General features: G+C 31.9%; 1 protein-coding gene across 2 annotated transcripts; it reads right to left on the reverse strand.

The window, feature by feature from the left end:
* Positions 1-8,351: 8,351 nt before the first annotated feature.
* Positions 8,352-11,117, reverse strand: LOC122589224 (SHUGOSHIN 2-like). 2 transcript variants are annotated; one of them, XM_043761482.1, is made up of 10 exons: positions 10,908-11,117; positions 10,537-10,697; positions 10,395-10,432; positions 10,170-10,275; positions 10,059-10,082; positions 9,902-9,970; positions 9,789-9,830; positions 9,589-9,688; positions 9,442-9,496; positions 8,352-8,937 (listed from the first exon to the last, which is right to left on the reverse strand). In XM_043761482.1, the coding sequence occupies exons 1-10, from the start codon at positions 10,954-10,956 to the stop codon at positions 8,631-8,633; spliced, it is 951 nt and encodes a 316-aa protein (XP_043617417.1). In that variant the 5' UTR covers positions 10,957-11,117; the 3' UTR covers positions 8,352-8,630. The 2 variants fall into 2 exon arrangements, with proteins under 2 accessions (XP_043617417.1, XP_043617416.1); XM_043761481.1 differs by having other exon boundaries at positions 10,170-10,278.
* Between the last annotated feature and the right edge of the window lie 320 nt (positions 11,118-11,437).

Raw genomic sequence — 11,437 nt, forward strand, 5'->3', positions numbered from 1 at the left:
TGACAACATTTTGAGAATGATCACAGATGACAGTTAAGATGTTTAAATAAATATTCTGTAGTTTATTATGGACCTTACAAAAATGCGACATCATAAAGCCATAAAGGTGCCTAAGTGGCTAAGTGCCTTCGCGTTTTCAATCTATAGCCAAAAAAATCATACCATACAAAATTAATTAATAAATCATTCATAATCAGATCGTTTAGTAAATTTACATTGAATATTTCAATTTGATTATTAAAACATTTAAAGTTCTTAATTTTGACAATGTAATAAATTAAGGAAAATGATTTTCATACCACAAATATTGATAAATCTATCATATAATATAACTCTGTTAAAACATATCATATAAACCATTAAAACATACATATAGTAAATTAATTAATACATATCATACAGAATCAATCGTATAGTTGAATGTGGAGAAATTTGTAATCGGACCCACATTCACCCGTGAGATGACCCGGGCCCGCAAAAGAAACGCGTGGAGTAGTCAAAGGTTATTGCTTTCCCTTCAGATATATATGCTTGTGTTCTGTCCAAAGTCCAAAGTGTTTTATAGACCCCCTCCTTGTGATCCTCTTCCCTCCAAATATTATTTCTTTAACTTCTCCCTCCAAATTTAATGGTCACAAAAAGTTCTTTAAAATTAATCATATGATTTATTCGAAAACTGAATTATTGTTCCGCATAATATACGAGAAAACATATATAATATATATATAATGTTATCGTATACTAAAACCATACAATAATACTTATATATACTGAATGTTAGGAAAAATTTGATATTAATATTATGAGAAGTATTTTGTTGAATATATAAACAACCACAAAATTATGTTAATATTTTTGTTAAAAAATTGGTTTTAAAAGTAGTTAACCCTAACAAAGTCTAACAATTAATTCACTTTCATAACATTCTCAGTTTTTAAGTTGATCCATTTTCGACATCATGTAGTTTTGTATACAAAAATATACAAAACCGGAAAATCAAACGAAATCATACCACTCATTCATTTTCATAGTTTCATCGAGTTGGTCGGTCTGAAACTTGCATTAGTGTAACTCAAATCAATGCGTTAAATACTAATCCAAACTTCAACTATTTAAAAAACAAATATATATAATTAATCAACATGATAAATAAAAATAATTTGAAAATACTGAATACAATGTTTATGAGTATTGTACAATTTGAACCATTTTATTTAGTTTAAAAGGAATATAAACAACCATATATAGTAACAATATTCAATACAGTTAGTGTGTGATAATGTGAAATAAGGAATGAAAGAATACGATATAAACAATCAAAGAGAATATTATTTACGAAATATGGTTTAAAATGATTATCATTATTTGCATTTAAATAACAATTAAAAGTCATATTTCTTAAAAAGACTTGATTATTAATTATATTAAGAACTATAAAAAAAACTCATTAAATGATATTTTTTTGTTTTCCATCACCAACTTACATTTTTCTATTTTTCATAACTAATTTACATTTTCCATCACTAATATTTAATATAGAAGACATATATGTGACTAATCATTTTGTAAGTGCAACCTAGAGGGGGTGAATATGTTGTACCCAATTTTTAATTTGGTTTATAAAACTTTTTGATTAATAATCAATCTTGACTTATCGGTTACAAAACTTGCATGATTTGAACAACAAAGAAGTTAACACTTGTAGCAATAACAACCAATTGAATCCTTGAGAAGCAAATATGATAACAAGATAATGAACAATAATAAGAAGATAAGGGTAAGAAAGTATATCACCACACGAACACCACGATATATAGTGGTTGGGGTCGGATGTTAACTAATCCGCCTTAATCCACTCCTCGATTCACAATCGAGATTTTGTAGCACTATCTTTCTCCAAAACCGGTGTAGAATCCGGAATACAATCGTGACACTTCAAGACGAACCAACAATTCCTAATCACTAGGAATTTACCAAGTCTTGACACTTCAAGACACACCAATGATTCCTAACCACTAGGAGATCTTCATTTCTTGACACTTCAAGAATTTTCCCTACTCTAACCACGAGAGTTTAATTTACACCCAAATGATCTTGACACTTCAAGATACAAAGTTTCCTAACTACTAGGAAAACACAAGCTCTTGACACTTCAAGAGAATACACAACAATCACACTCACTAGTGTAATTGAATACCCAATTTGTAGGCTCTCAATATTACACAAATATTATTCTCACTACAAATTTGACGCTCTTGCTAATAATCAATGATATGAGATTGGAAATGTATGTATGAATTTTTCCAGGAGTTGTAGATGCAAGAGGTGAAGTCCAAATATGCCCAAGTCTTCAATTTATAGTCAAAAAGTGCTTTATTATCGTTTGACTCGGACGACTCCAAACAGAGGTCGTGCTTCATGGCACAAGAGCCGTGCTCCAAACAAGAGTCGTGCTATACTGGAAAACTACAAAAAGCCTTTGCAACCTCCCATGAAATCCCACTCACAACAACAACTTTCCTAAACCAATATTAACTATAAGAGAGAAAGGGGGAAAGAGAGATATATGCTTACCTTGAATGGATGAATGGGGATTGAGGAAGTCACAAGAAGTGTTATGGAAATGAGAACACAATCCACTCAAATTCAAATATATATCAGATTTGTATTATCTCTTTGACCAATTTTGACCATTCAACCAATTTTGACTTATCTTGACTTGGGCATATTTACACTTTTTTTTTTTATTTTTCGTCATTATTTCACACTTTGCATCTTTAATATTTAATTTAAAATATTTTGACTAATAATCTAAAGTGTGAGGATTAATATTGTCTTTAACATATTTAAAAGTTAAAGAATGTAATCTAGTGGTTATAATTAAAGTTGAAAATCATTAAACGATCCTTATTCTTTTAAGATAATTTTAGACTCAGTTGTATATATGGTATGATTGAATTTATGTCTGATCGTGTGGTCTTTAAAGTTGCGCAACATAAATGCATCAAGTATGAAGTTAAACGTGTGCAACCGTTGGATATTGGTTTCTTTCCTTTTCTTTCAGTAACCCTACTGAAAAGGATCCAAAAGTTCTTCGTGACTCAAGACATTGGGGCGCATGCTTCTACTCATACTTTTCATATGATCGGTTTTGCTATAGCTAGAGGAGTGAGGGCTAGTATCACGGCTCCGCTCTAATTTCTTGTTAATTCTATGAAATTTTTAATGAAATTAATGATATAATAAAAATTAATAATAATAATAATAATAATAACAGTCATTTTGTTTAAATCTTATGCATATAAATTTATTATTTTAATAAGTAATAATACATGTGTATACAATTGTAATAATAATAATAATAATAATAATAATAATAATAATAATAATAATAATAATAATCTTTTATTATACTAAAGCATAGTTGCTCTAATAACTTATTGACCAATCACAACTCTCGATTTCTTAATGTTGACTTTTGTTTTTAATTTTGACTTTAATTTACACTTTTTTTGTTTTTCATCACAAATTTACACTTTTTATCCAATAATTTTAATATAATAAATAACAATAATAGCTTATATATGTAACACCCCGCTAAAGCGGAATATACGGGATGCACAGATAAACACAATTGTACACAGTACAAGTTCCAACACAGCCATTATCATTAACAAGGACAAAAGTATGGTAGTTTTACAGAACATAAGATGTACTCAGAATTGTCAATAATCATAAGACAGAACAATTGTCTTTAAGAGCCAATATTTGAACTGATTAGCAAAGGAAAGATCTTCACAACTCCCGATCTTGGATCCTCGAACAATCGCCAAAGGATGAGTTTAAGAGAAGAAGAATCCTATGCTACAAGATCTACTTAGCCTAGCCTGAAAAGCATGTAAGTTCAAAAGGTCAACTACAAAAGTAGTTGGTGAGATTCACATAAAGTACGTTTAGTTTACATATAAGTATATATGTATAATAAGAACAGGATCACAAGAACAAGATCATAAGTTTTGTACGTTGAACCAAAGTACTTTTGTAATAATAAGAACTAGGTCAAGATCTGCACGTTGAACGTAAGTACTTTATAATAAGAAGAACTAGGTCAAGAACATATAATGAACTTTAGATATGAATTGTCACTGCTAATCCGATTGGCCAGAACTGAACTGTAATGTAATAACATGCTCATATAGTTCAAGTACGTCAAATAAGGTCTAGATCAGAGCAAGAACAAGTACAAGTAATATGCATCCTCCAGAACTGCGGAGAATGAGGGTGGGCCTACCCTAAACAGCGCTGTCCATAATTACCTATGGTTCATTCCCTGAACTGTGGGATATGAATTGATAGCAGTGAACAAGAACTGAACAAGTACATGTACGAACTAGAACATGATAAAGATCAAGTACAATAATATAGATGTATTTAAGACCCTGCCCATTCAAGACTTAAATACTCTTTTAAACAGTTTAAGAATCATTTCATAAGTAGCTCAAGATCATAGTATAGTACGTAAGATAGTTCAAGAACATATGTACAAGTACAAAATAGTTTTCATGTTTTTCAGTCCCCGATAAAGAACTTGAACAAAATGTACGAAAGGGGATTAGTGAACTCACAGTGATCTGGTACAAGCACAGAGAACAAGTACGGAGATAGATAAGTTATATCTATCAAAATCCAAGTACGTCTTGATGGAAGCCTTAAGTACATGTCATTGATCATAAATAAGTACATATTTTAGCTCATGTGATTACTTAATCACTGAAATGTCCTTGATGAACTGATGATTTGGTCCTTTGAAGATCTTTGAACGTTTTGACTCAAAAGAGTTTAAATGAACTTTAAGTAGATGAACTGGACTCGAACTGAACGTCTTAGAACTCACACATAAGTACTTATCGTGTTAATGAGTTGAACATGCCTTTAATAATGAACTTTAGCCTTAAGAACTCAATTTAGTTGTTCATAGAACTTGTACTTTAGTAATCAAGATAGAACATGTCTTTATTGTACTCGATTAGGGTTTGCACAATGTTCGTTGTTCGAGATCGATTTATGGACTAGCTTTGATGTTAATAAGTAGCCTTTGGTGTGATTGATCGAGTGATAATGATGTTATGAACTGGTTTGGTGATCAGTGATCAAGTATGGTATGTTATAGAACAAGTTCGTGTTGTTTTCTGATGAGTACAAGATCGTTTAGGGTTTTGGAACTTCAAGATCGTCCCTCTGGCTAGGCAAGATCGTCCCTCTGGCTAGCCAAGATCGTCCCACTGGCTAGCCAAGATCGTTCTGGTGATCAGGCTCAAGGTCGTCTCATATACATGTTCAAGATCGTTTCATAGTTCAATGATGCAAGATCGTCTCACTTTCTAGGGTTCGAGATCGTTCCATTGACCAATGCTCAGATCGTTTCAGTCAAGATCGTCTTAGGGGAAAGGCTCAAGATCGTTCTAGGTTACATAGGCCAAAACAGTTTCAAGTTTAATGAACAAGAACCAAGGTACAAGATCATTTCATGAATAATTGTTTGAGCAAAACCGATCCAAAGGATCAGTTACCCATTAAACGTACCAACAACATCACAACACCACACAAGATCGAACGAACAAGTACGATGAACCAAATGGATGCCTAGGACGATCTTGGGACAAGATCGTCCCATTCCAGAATCGTCCCACTGCCCAAACAGGCTGAATGGAGATATTTTGGATAAATGAGTGATATTGTAATTTAATCATTAATGATATTTTAAATAATTCATCCATAACTTTTAAATAGGGAGTTATTTTATTTATTAAATAGTATAAAAGTACAGATTAGGTGTATAGGGGAATTTGGATTAAGAAATAAGGATATTTTGGGTTTAAAAAAGTACTGAATTTTCTAAAATTGAAGATGTCAATATGCTTTATAAGGGGTTATAGATATAGATACCAACGTAAAAGAGCATCAACAACAATAGATTTTTATGTAAAATTATTATCATTAAAAACGTTTTTATAATTTTATGTTTAGTTAAGCATAAATTTCTCAAAAAGATTTATGCTGTGGTTTCAAGTAAATTTATTTACATTTCGAGGCATGCGCTACGTCATAAATCTAGGTCTTTTGGTGTGACGTAAACATGAAAAACAAATCTCTTATGAGTTACACAATATATATAAACCTCTATAAACTTTATAAATATATTCATAAACCACCATTGTAGTCTTGTAGACATTCTAATACAAATGAAATCATTAAAAGATGTAGAGTGTTAACAAATAAGCAACTAGTTGACTGGTTGTGAAAATGACTAGAAGAATTTACTGTGTTCATAAAGAAAGTAATCAAGTAAATTGCCACCTTTGCCAGTCCATTCCGTTTTCCTTTTCAGGGTTCATAATAATCTAGTTGTAAAAGGTTTACGGGCCCAGAACCCAGAGGCTATAATTACCTAGAGCCTAGAGGAAATACTTAAAAACTTTAAGACCAGTTTAAAGTCGTTGGGCTAACTACTTATAATACGGCCTGTATAAATATTAGACCAAAATATTAGTTGAGGCCTTTACATAATTTATAAAAGAAGTCGTATTCACATAGATGCTGATATTAAAGTCTCTTTTGGTTCATAATTTTGATAGAATTTGATAGAATCCATTCCATAGTGTGTTTGGTTGTCAAATCATGAAAGAATATTATATTGTTAAAATGTAAACATTTCATTAGTTGAATGAATCTTCATTTCATAGGAGATATTGATGGATTTCAATTTGTTTATACTCTTGAATCTCAAAAAAAAAAAAAAAAAAAAAAAAGAAATCCCGTCAAAATTACATTCTTTCAAACTCCTACTTAAACAGATTTTAATTCTTGTCAAAACATTCGGTGGACCAAACGACATTTGATGCATTTAGTTATCTTGTCATATGTTAGGTTAACATGAAAAAATTTAAATTTCATTCTATCAAATTCTCATACATTCTAGAAACCAAACGGTCCTGTATTATGACAATATGGAAGATACATATAGTAATACAGATGTGAAAGCTAGTTAACCAGTTGAATTTGCATTGTTAGTGATGTATTTGTTTGCTTGTTTTGAAGATGAAGCTACAATATGTAAAGGTCTTTCTTCCGTGTTTTATGAGTCTCGTAAATAGGTTGCATTTTTTTTAGTTATATAAAAAGAGACCTAAAAATGATATAACATTAAATCAAGACATAATACATTAGACCTTACATAACGCTCACCTTGGATGTCTGCCCAGATTCGAATCATTAATCATTAACATCTAACACTTGTCGTTTAAAAAAAAATGAGAAATATTAAATATGTCAAAACTCTGTAAATTAAAGTATGATGATCTAACATATTTTTAAGAAATCAAAAACAAAAAAGCGCACCTTGACCCAATTTTTTGAGAACTATGTTAAAAATGGTGAAATAACTTGAACACAATACAAATGCACTTATTAATGTCGTATAAAGCACATAACATTTTAATTATTGTGTGGAACAACTGATCGAGAGTTACCTTCAGGAGTTACTTAACATACTCTTTCGGCAGCATGGCAAGCAACCAAAGTTCCAATAAACAATTGGGAAGGGAGATGAAGTCCAGTTGATTTGTCATCCATTTCCAGCATGGTGAAGAGGTAATATAATTACAAGGGTCTCATTGGGAACTAAATTGACTAAGAAGGTATGGGTGACATCAATATATAAAAGAAATTACACTACAGATAGAAGCAGCTAGTGTTGGCCTACTTATACACAAAACGTAGCAGATGTGATTATGTATAGTTAGAGAAACAATTTTTAATTAAACAGGATATGACTAGCAGGGGAGGAGATGATAATCAGAGTCAAGCAAAGATATAAGGAAGCTGACAGATAAATTAAGAGAAGAAGAATATTGCCAAGGAGAGGGCTTGCTGTTTAGTGTTTACTGTATTTTGGATCTGTCACAGCCTAACAGGTGACCCATTATGGCTTGTAGAGAATTCAGCAAGTTTCTAGCCAAAATCCATATGAACCCTGCAGTTATAACACATCCCAGAAATGAACCCAAACGTCAACGTAAACAGTTTCCAAACCAACAGATTGCTCTTTTGGAAGACCCTAGAGGACAGTTACACTATGCATCATTAAAAATGAAGATGAGATCCATAAAGCATAAAGTGAAAAGATAGATTAACACACTCTTGACAGTAAAAACTGCATATCAACACCACTACATTCACGGATCTTGGGACTTCAAATGAGCAAGCGAATCTCCATATAAACGGCAGAAAACTATACATACATTCTATACAGAACTAAATACCTTCATTATCATAAATGGCAATTACCAAACTTCCAGAAGAAGAAAAGTTATATATTTTCAAACATACTCCCCGTATTTAGAAAATAAGACCGGTATTGCGCATTAAGAATGGTCAACATACAACTGACAATCAACTGCACTGACTTCGATTAGCTAGCTATCATATGCCCAATAAATCGTTTAACACATCATACAGATACAAAAAAGGAACGTTTTTCCTCAATCTCCAACTAAAGAAATATTGAACGGAATTCAAACCAACTTGTTGTCAAATGATGATTTCCTCATAGCAAAAAACTTGAAACAAACTTACTCAGGTCTCCGCATCTTCACTTGCAGGCCGATTTCCTTGTAAGATTGAACCTTCTTAGCTGCTACACGAGATGGCCTTGAAATAGATGCTCTTCTACTTTCTTGAGTTACTTTATTTGGTAAAAAGTCATCTTCTATATTCTCTTTCTTAACAGAAAAAGCCACTGAACTTGAATCATCCTCATGCATTTTTTCATCAGATAATGAACATTGTGAGAGATTCACATTGTCTGCATGAAAAACATCTTCTCTAGGCTTTGGTTCCTCGTGCTTAAATCTAGCAGACTGCCTTCTAGCTTGGATCCTGTAAAAGAAAACCAAAAAAAGCGTATTTATGTGAAATCATAGTCTCTGTAATAAATTAAGAAAAGAAAGATAGATAATCAAATACAAATAGAAGTGAAAATTTCAATCCGCTAATAGATTGGACCAAATATTAGATTATGTTCTATCCCTAACCAGTCAGATAGACACATATATAGTTGAAAACGAAACAGGCCAAAAGTGTTCCAAAGTATCTCTTTAAGTCTTTAAATCATTCTATACAATATATCATATTACTAGCGAGTCACTGAGACATACTATTCTTGAAATCATAGATGTACACTAAGTAGTCCCAAAGTATCCCTTAAAAGGCACAGAAAGGTTAATAACTTTTGCCAAAGTGTATGGGGTCCAACCCAGCCCAATTCATTTCAACATATCCCAAGAAACTGCCCATTTTGACTTTGTCCCCCTCCCCTCCCTTTCCTTTTTTTTTTTTACCATCTCTGCAACCAACTTGTAGATATTACAAGTGTGAACCAACCTTCCATTGTCACGTACATCCTTTTCCGGGCCCTCTCTAACTGATGGCCCTAAACCTGGAACAATAAGGAGAGTAAATTAAATTTATAAATCAGCTGGTACAAAACTGTAAATTGGGAATGAGATTAGCCACTAAAACTACACGAACTTTTGGATTTTAGCCTTGTGCTGGTATTACACTGTTGTTCTTTATCTTTTTCTGCTACTGTACAGACTCCCATCTCCTCAGGCTCATATACTTTCAGCTTCTACGTGTTCACATGCAAAAAGAAGTTGCTCAATTCTAGTTACAAGAGACGATCACTTAAAAAAGTTAAATAAAATTACTCATGGGATTCAAATGCTAACCTTAACATCTTTCGTTTCACATGTTGTAATTTTCCTTTTCCCCTGAAATAAAATGTATTATGTATGTAACAAACATACGATGGACCAATGTGAAGGAAGAATAGGAAACTAACCTCTAGCTCTTTTTGTTTTGCAACAAGCAAACCATTTTTGCATCCAAGCTGATGTTGCAGGTCTTTTAGCTAAACAAAAACAAAAATATAGCATCACTTTAATCGTAAATGGATGGCAACAAGACAAATCATCATACCACATATATGAACAACTTACTCTATCTTTGCCGGAATTCAGTTCCTGAAAAATCATTAATATACGTCAATCAGCCATTTTGACAAGTATAGCATAAGAAACTGAACATGTATTATGTCAAGCAAAACAAACCGCAAGCATCTGACTATTTGTCTGAGCAAGCTGCAAATTCTGCATCTGCATCTTCTGCAAAGTAATCCTCAGTTTGTGTAACTCAGTTCCACTTAAATCAATAATCCTACTGTAACAACGTTAAGGAAAAACTGTACATCTTTTCGGTTGGCACAAGAAAGGTTTATCTAAAAATTCCCATAACCACATAAACTCTAAAACGATAACATATAATATAAAGGATACTTTTTATCTGCTAAAAGCTTAACGAGCGTCGCATTTTCCTGGTTCACATTCAAACAAAAAAACGATATAAATACACAATAACGGCAGTTATATTCATCTTAAAGTACCAGAAATTGCAGTGAAAACCATGGAAAAGAAGTACCTTTTGGAGCTTGTCGATAAATTCTTTGACAGTTATGGAATTGGGGCGAGACTTGTTGTTATTTTCTACCAAACTATTCGGTTTTTGGGGGACGTTACTTATATCAGCAAGCATTTTCCTCCCCGAATTACCAATAGATTCCTTCGCCATTTTCGGCGTATCTAATTACAAAAAAAATTGTTTAAAAGAAATCACATTTCAAATTAAAAATGAACATTAAAACCCTAATAAATCTATCTAATACTAATAATTGAAAATTCGGGATGCTGTAAGGAATTACTAATAACTAATTATAATTTATTAGATAAAACCCTAATTCATTTAATTGAGAATCAGCAATAGATCGAAATGAGGTAAGGAGGAAAAGATACCTTTGAATACGACGTCGTTTTGGGTATTATGAACGGAAATACCTTCCATTTTGATCGAAATTAACAAATCCCTAATTTATTAATATACATCAATTAATTTTATTTTTTTTAGTTTTCAGTACACACTCTCTGTCTCTCGCACACACACAGACGAAAATGGAGTAGAAAGAGCAGGGGAGGCAAGATCCGAGCCTAATTTTGAATCTTAACGGCCTTTTGTTTTCTAAAATAAATGTGTTATTTCTTGATGGTTCTCTTTTATACTTCTATATTTATATTTATATATTTATATTTATACTAGTGATTAGACTCCGTACGATACACGGATAACCCTAAATAATTTTTCTTAAACTTTATTTTAAGATATCAATGAATAAATATAACTGAGTTGGACATAATAAAAATATTATTATGAGTTGATTAATTTAAAGAAAAAAGTTTGTTAGATATACCTTGGGATTTATTAATGATAAACGAGGGCTTAAAACGCGTCATTGCACGTCGGAGAGAAATTATAAAATTGATTGCCC

The sequence above is a fragment of the Erigeron canadensis genome, chromosome 2 (genome assembly GCF_010389155.1).
Source record: "Erigeron canadensis isolate Cc75 chromosome 2, C_canadensis_v1, whole genome shotgun sequence".
In the NCBI taxonomy this organism is placed as follows: domain Eukaryota; kingdom Viridiplantae; phylum Streptophyta; class Magnoliopsida; order Asterales; family Asteraceae; genus Erigeron; species Erigeron canadensis.

Bases quoted from the DNA above. Each gene is read 5' to 3' on its own strand.
- LOC122589224 (XM_043761481.1), bottom strand. From the start codon at position 10,956: ATGGAAGGTATTTCCGTTCATAATACCCAAAACGACGTCGTATTCAAA. The intron at 10,279-10,394 runs GTATCCTTTATA...ACGTTGTTACAG, and splicing joins AAGCTTTTAGCAGATAAAAA to TAGGATTATTGATTTAAGTG. The intron at 9,971-10,058 runs GTAAGTTGTTCA...GTTTTTGTTTAG, and splicing joins TGAATTCCGGCAAAGATAGA to CTAAAAGACCTGCAACATCA.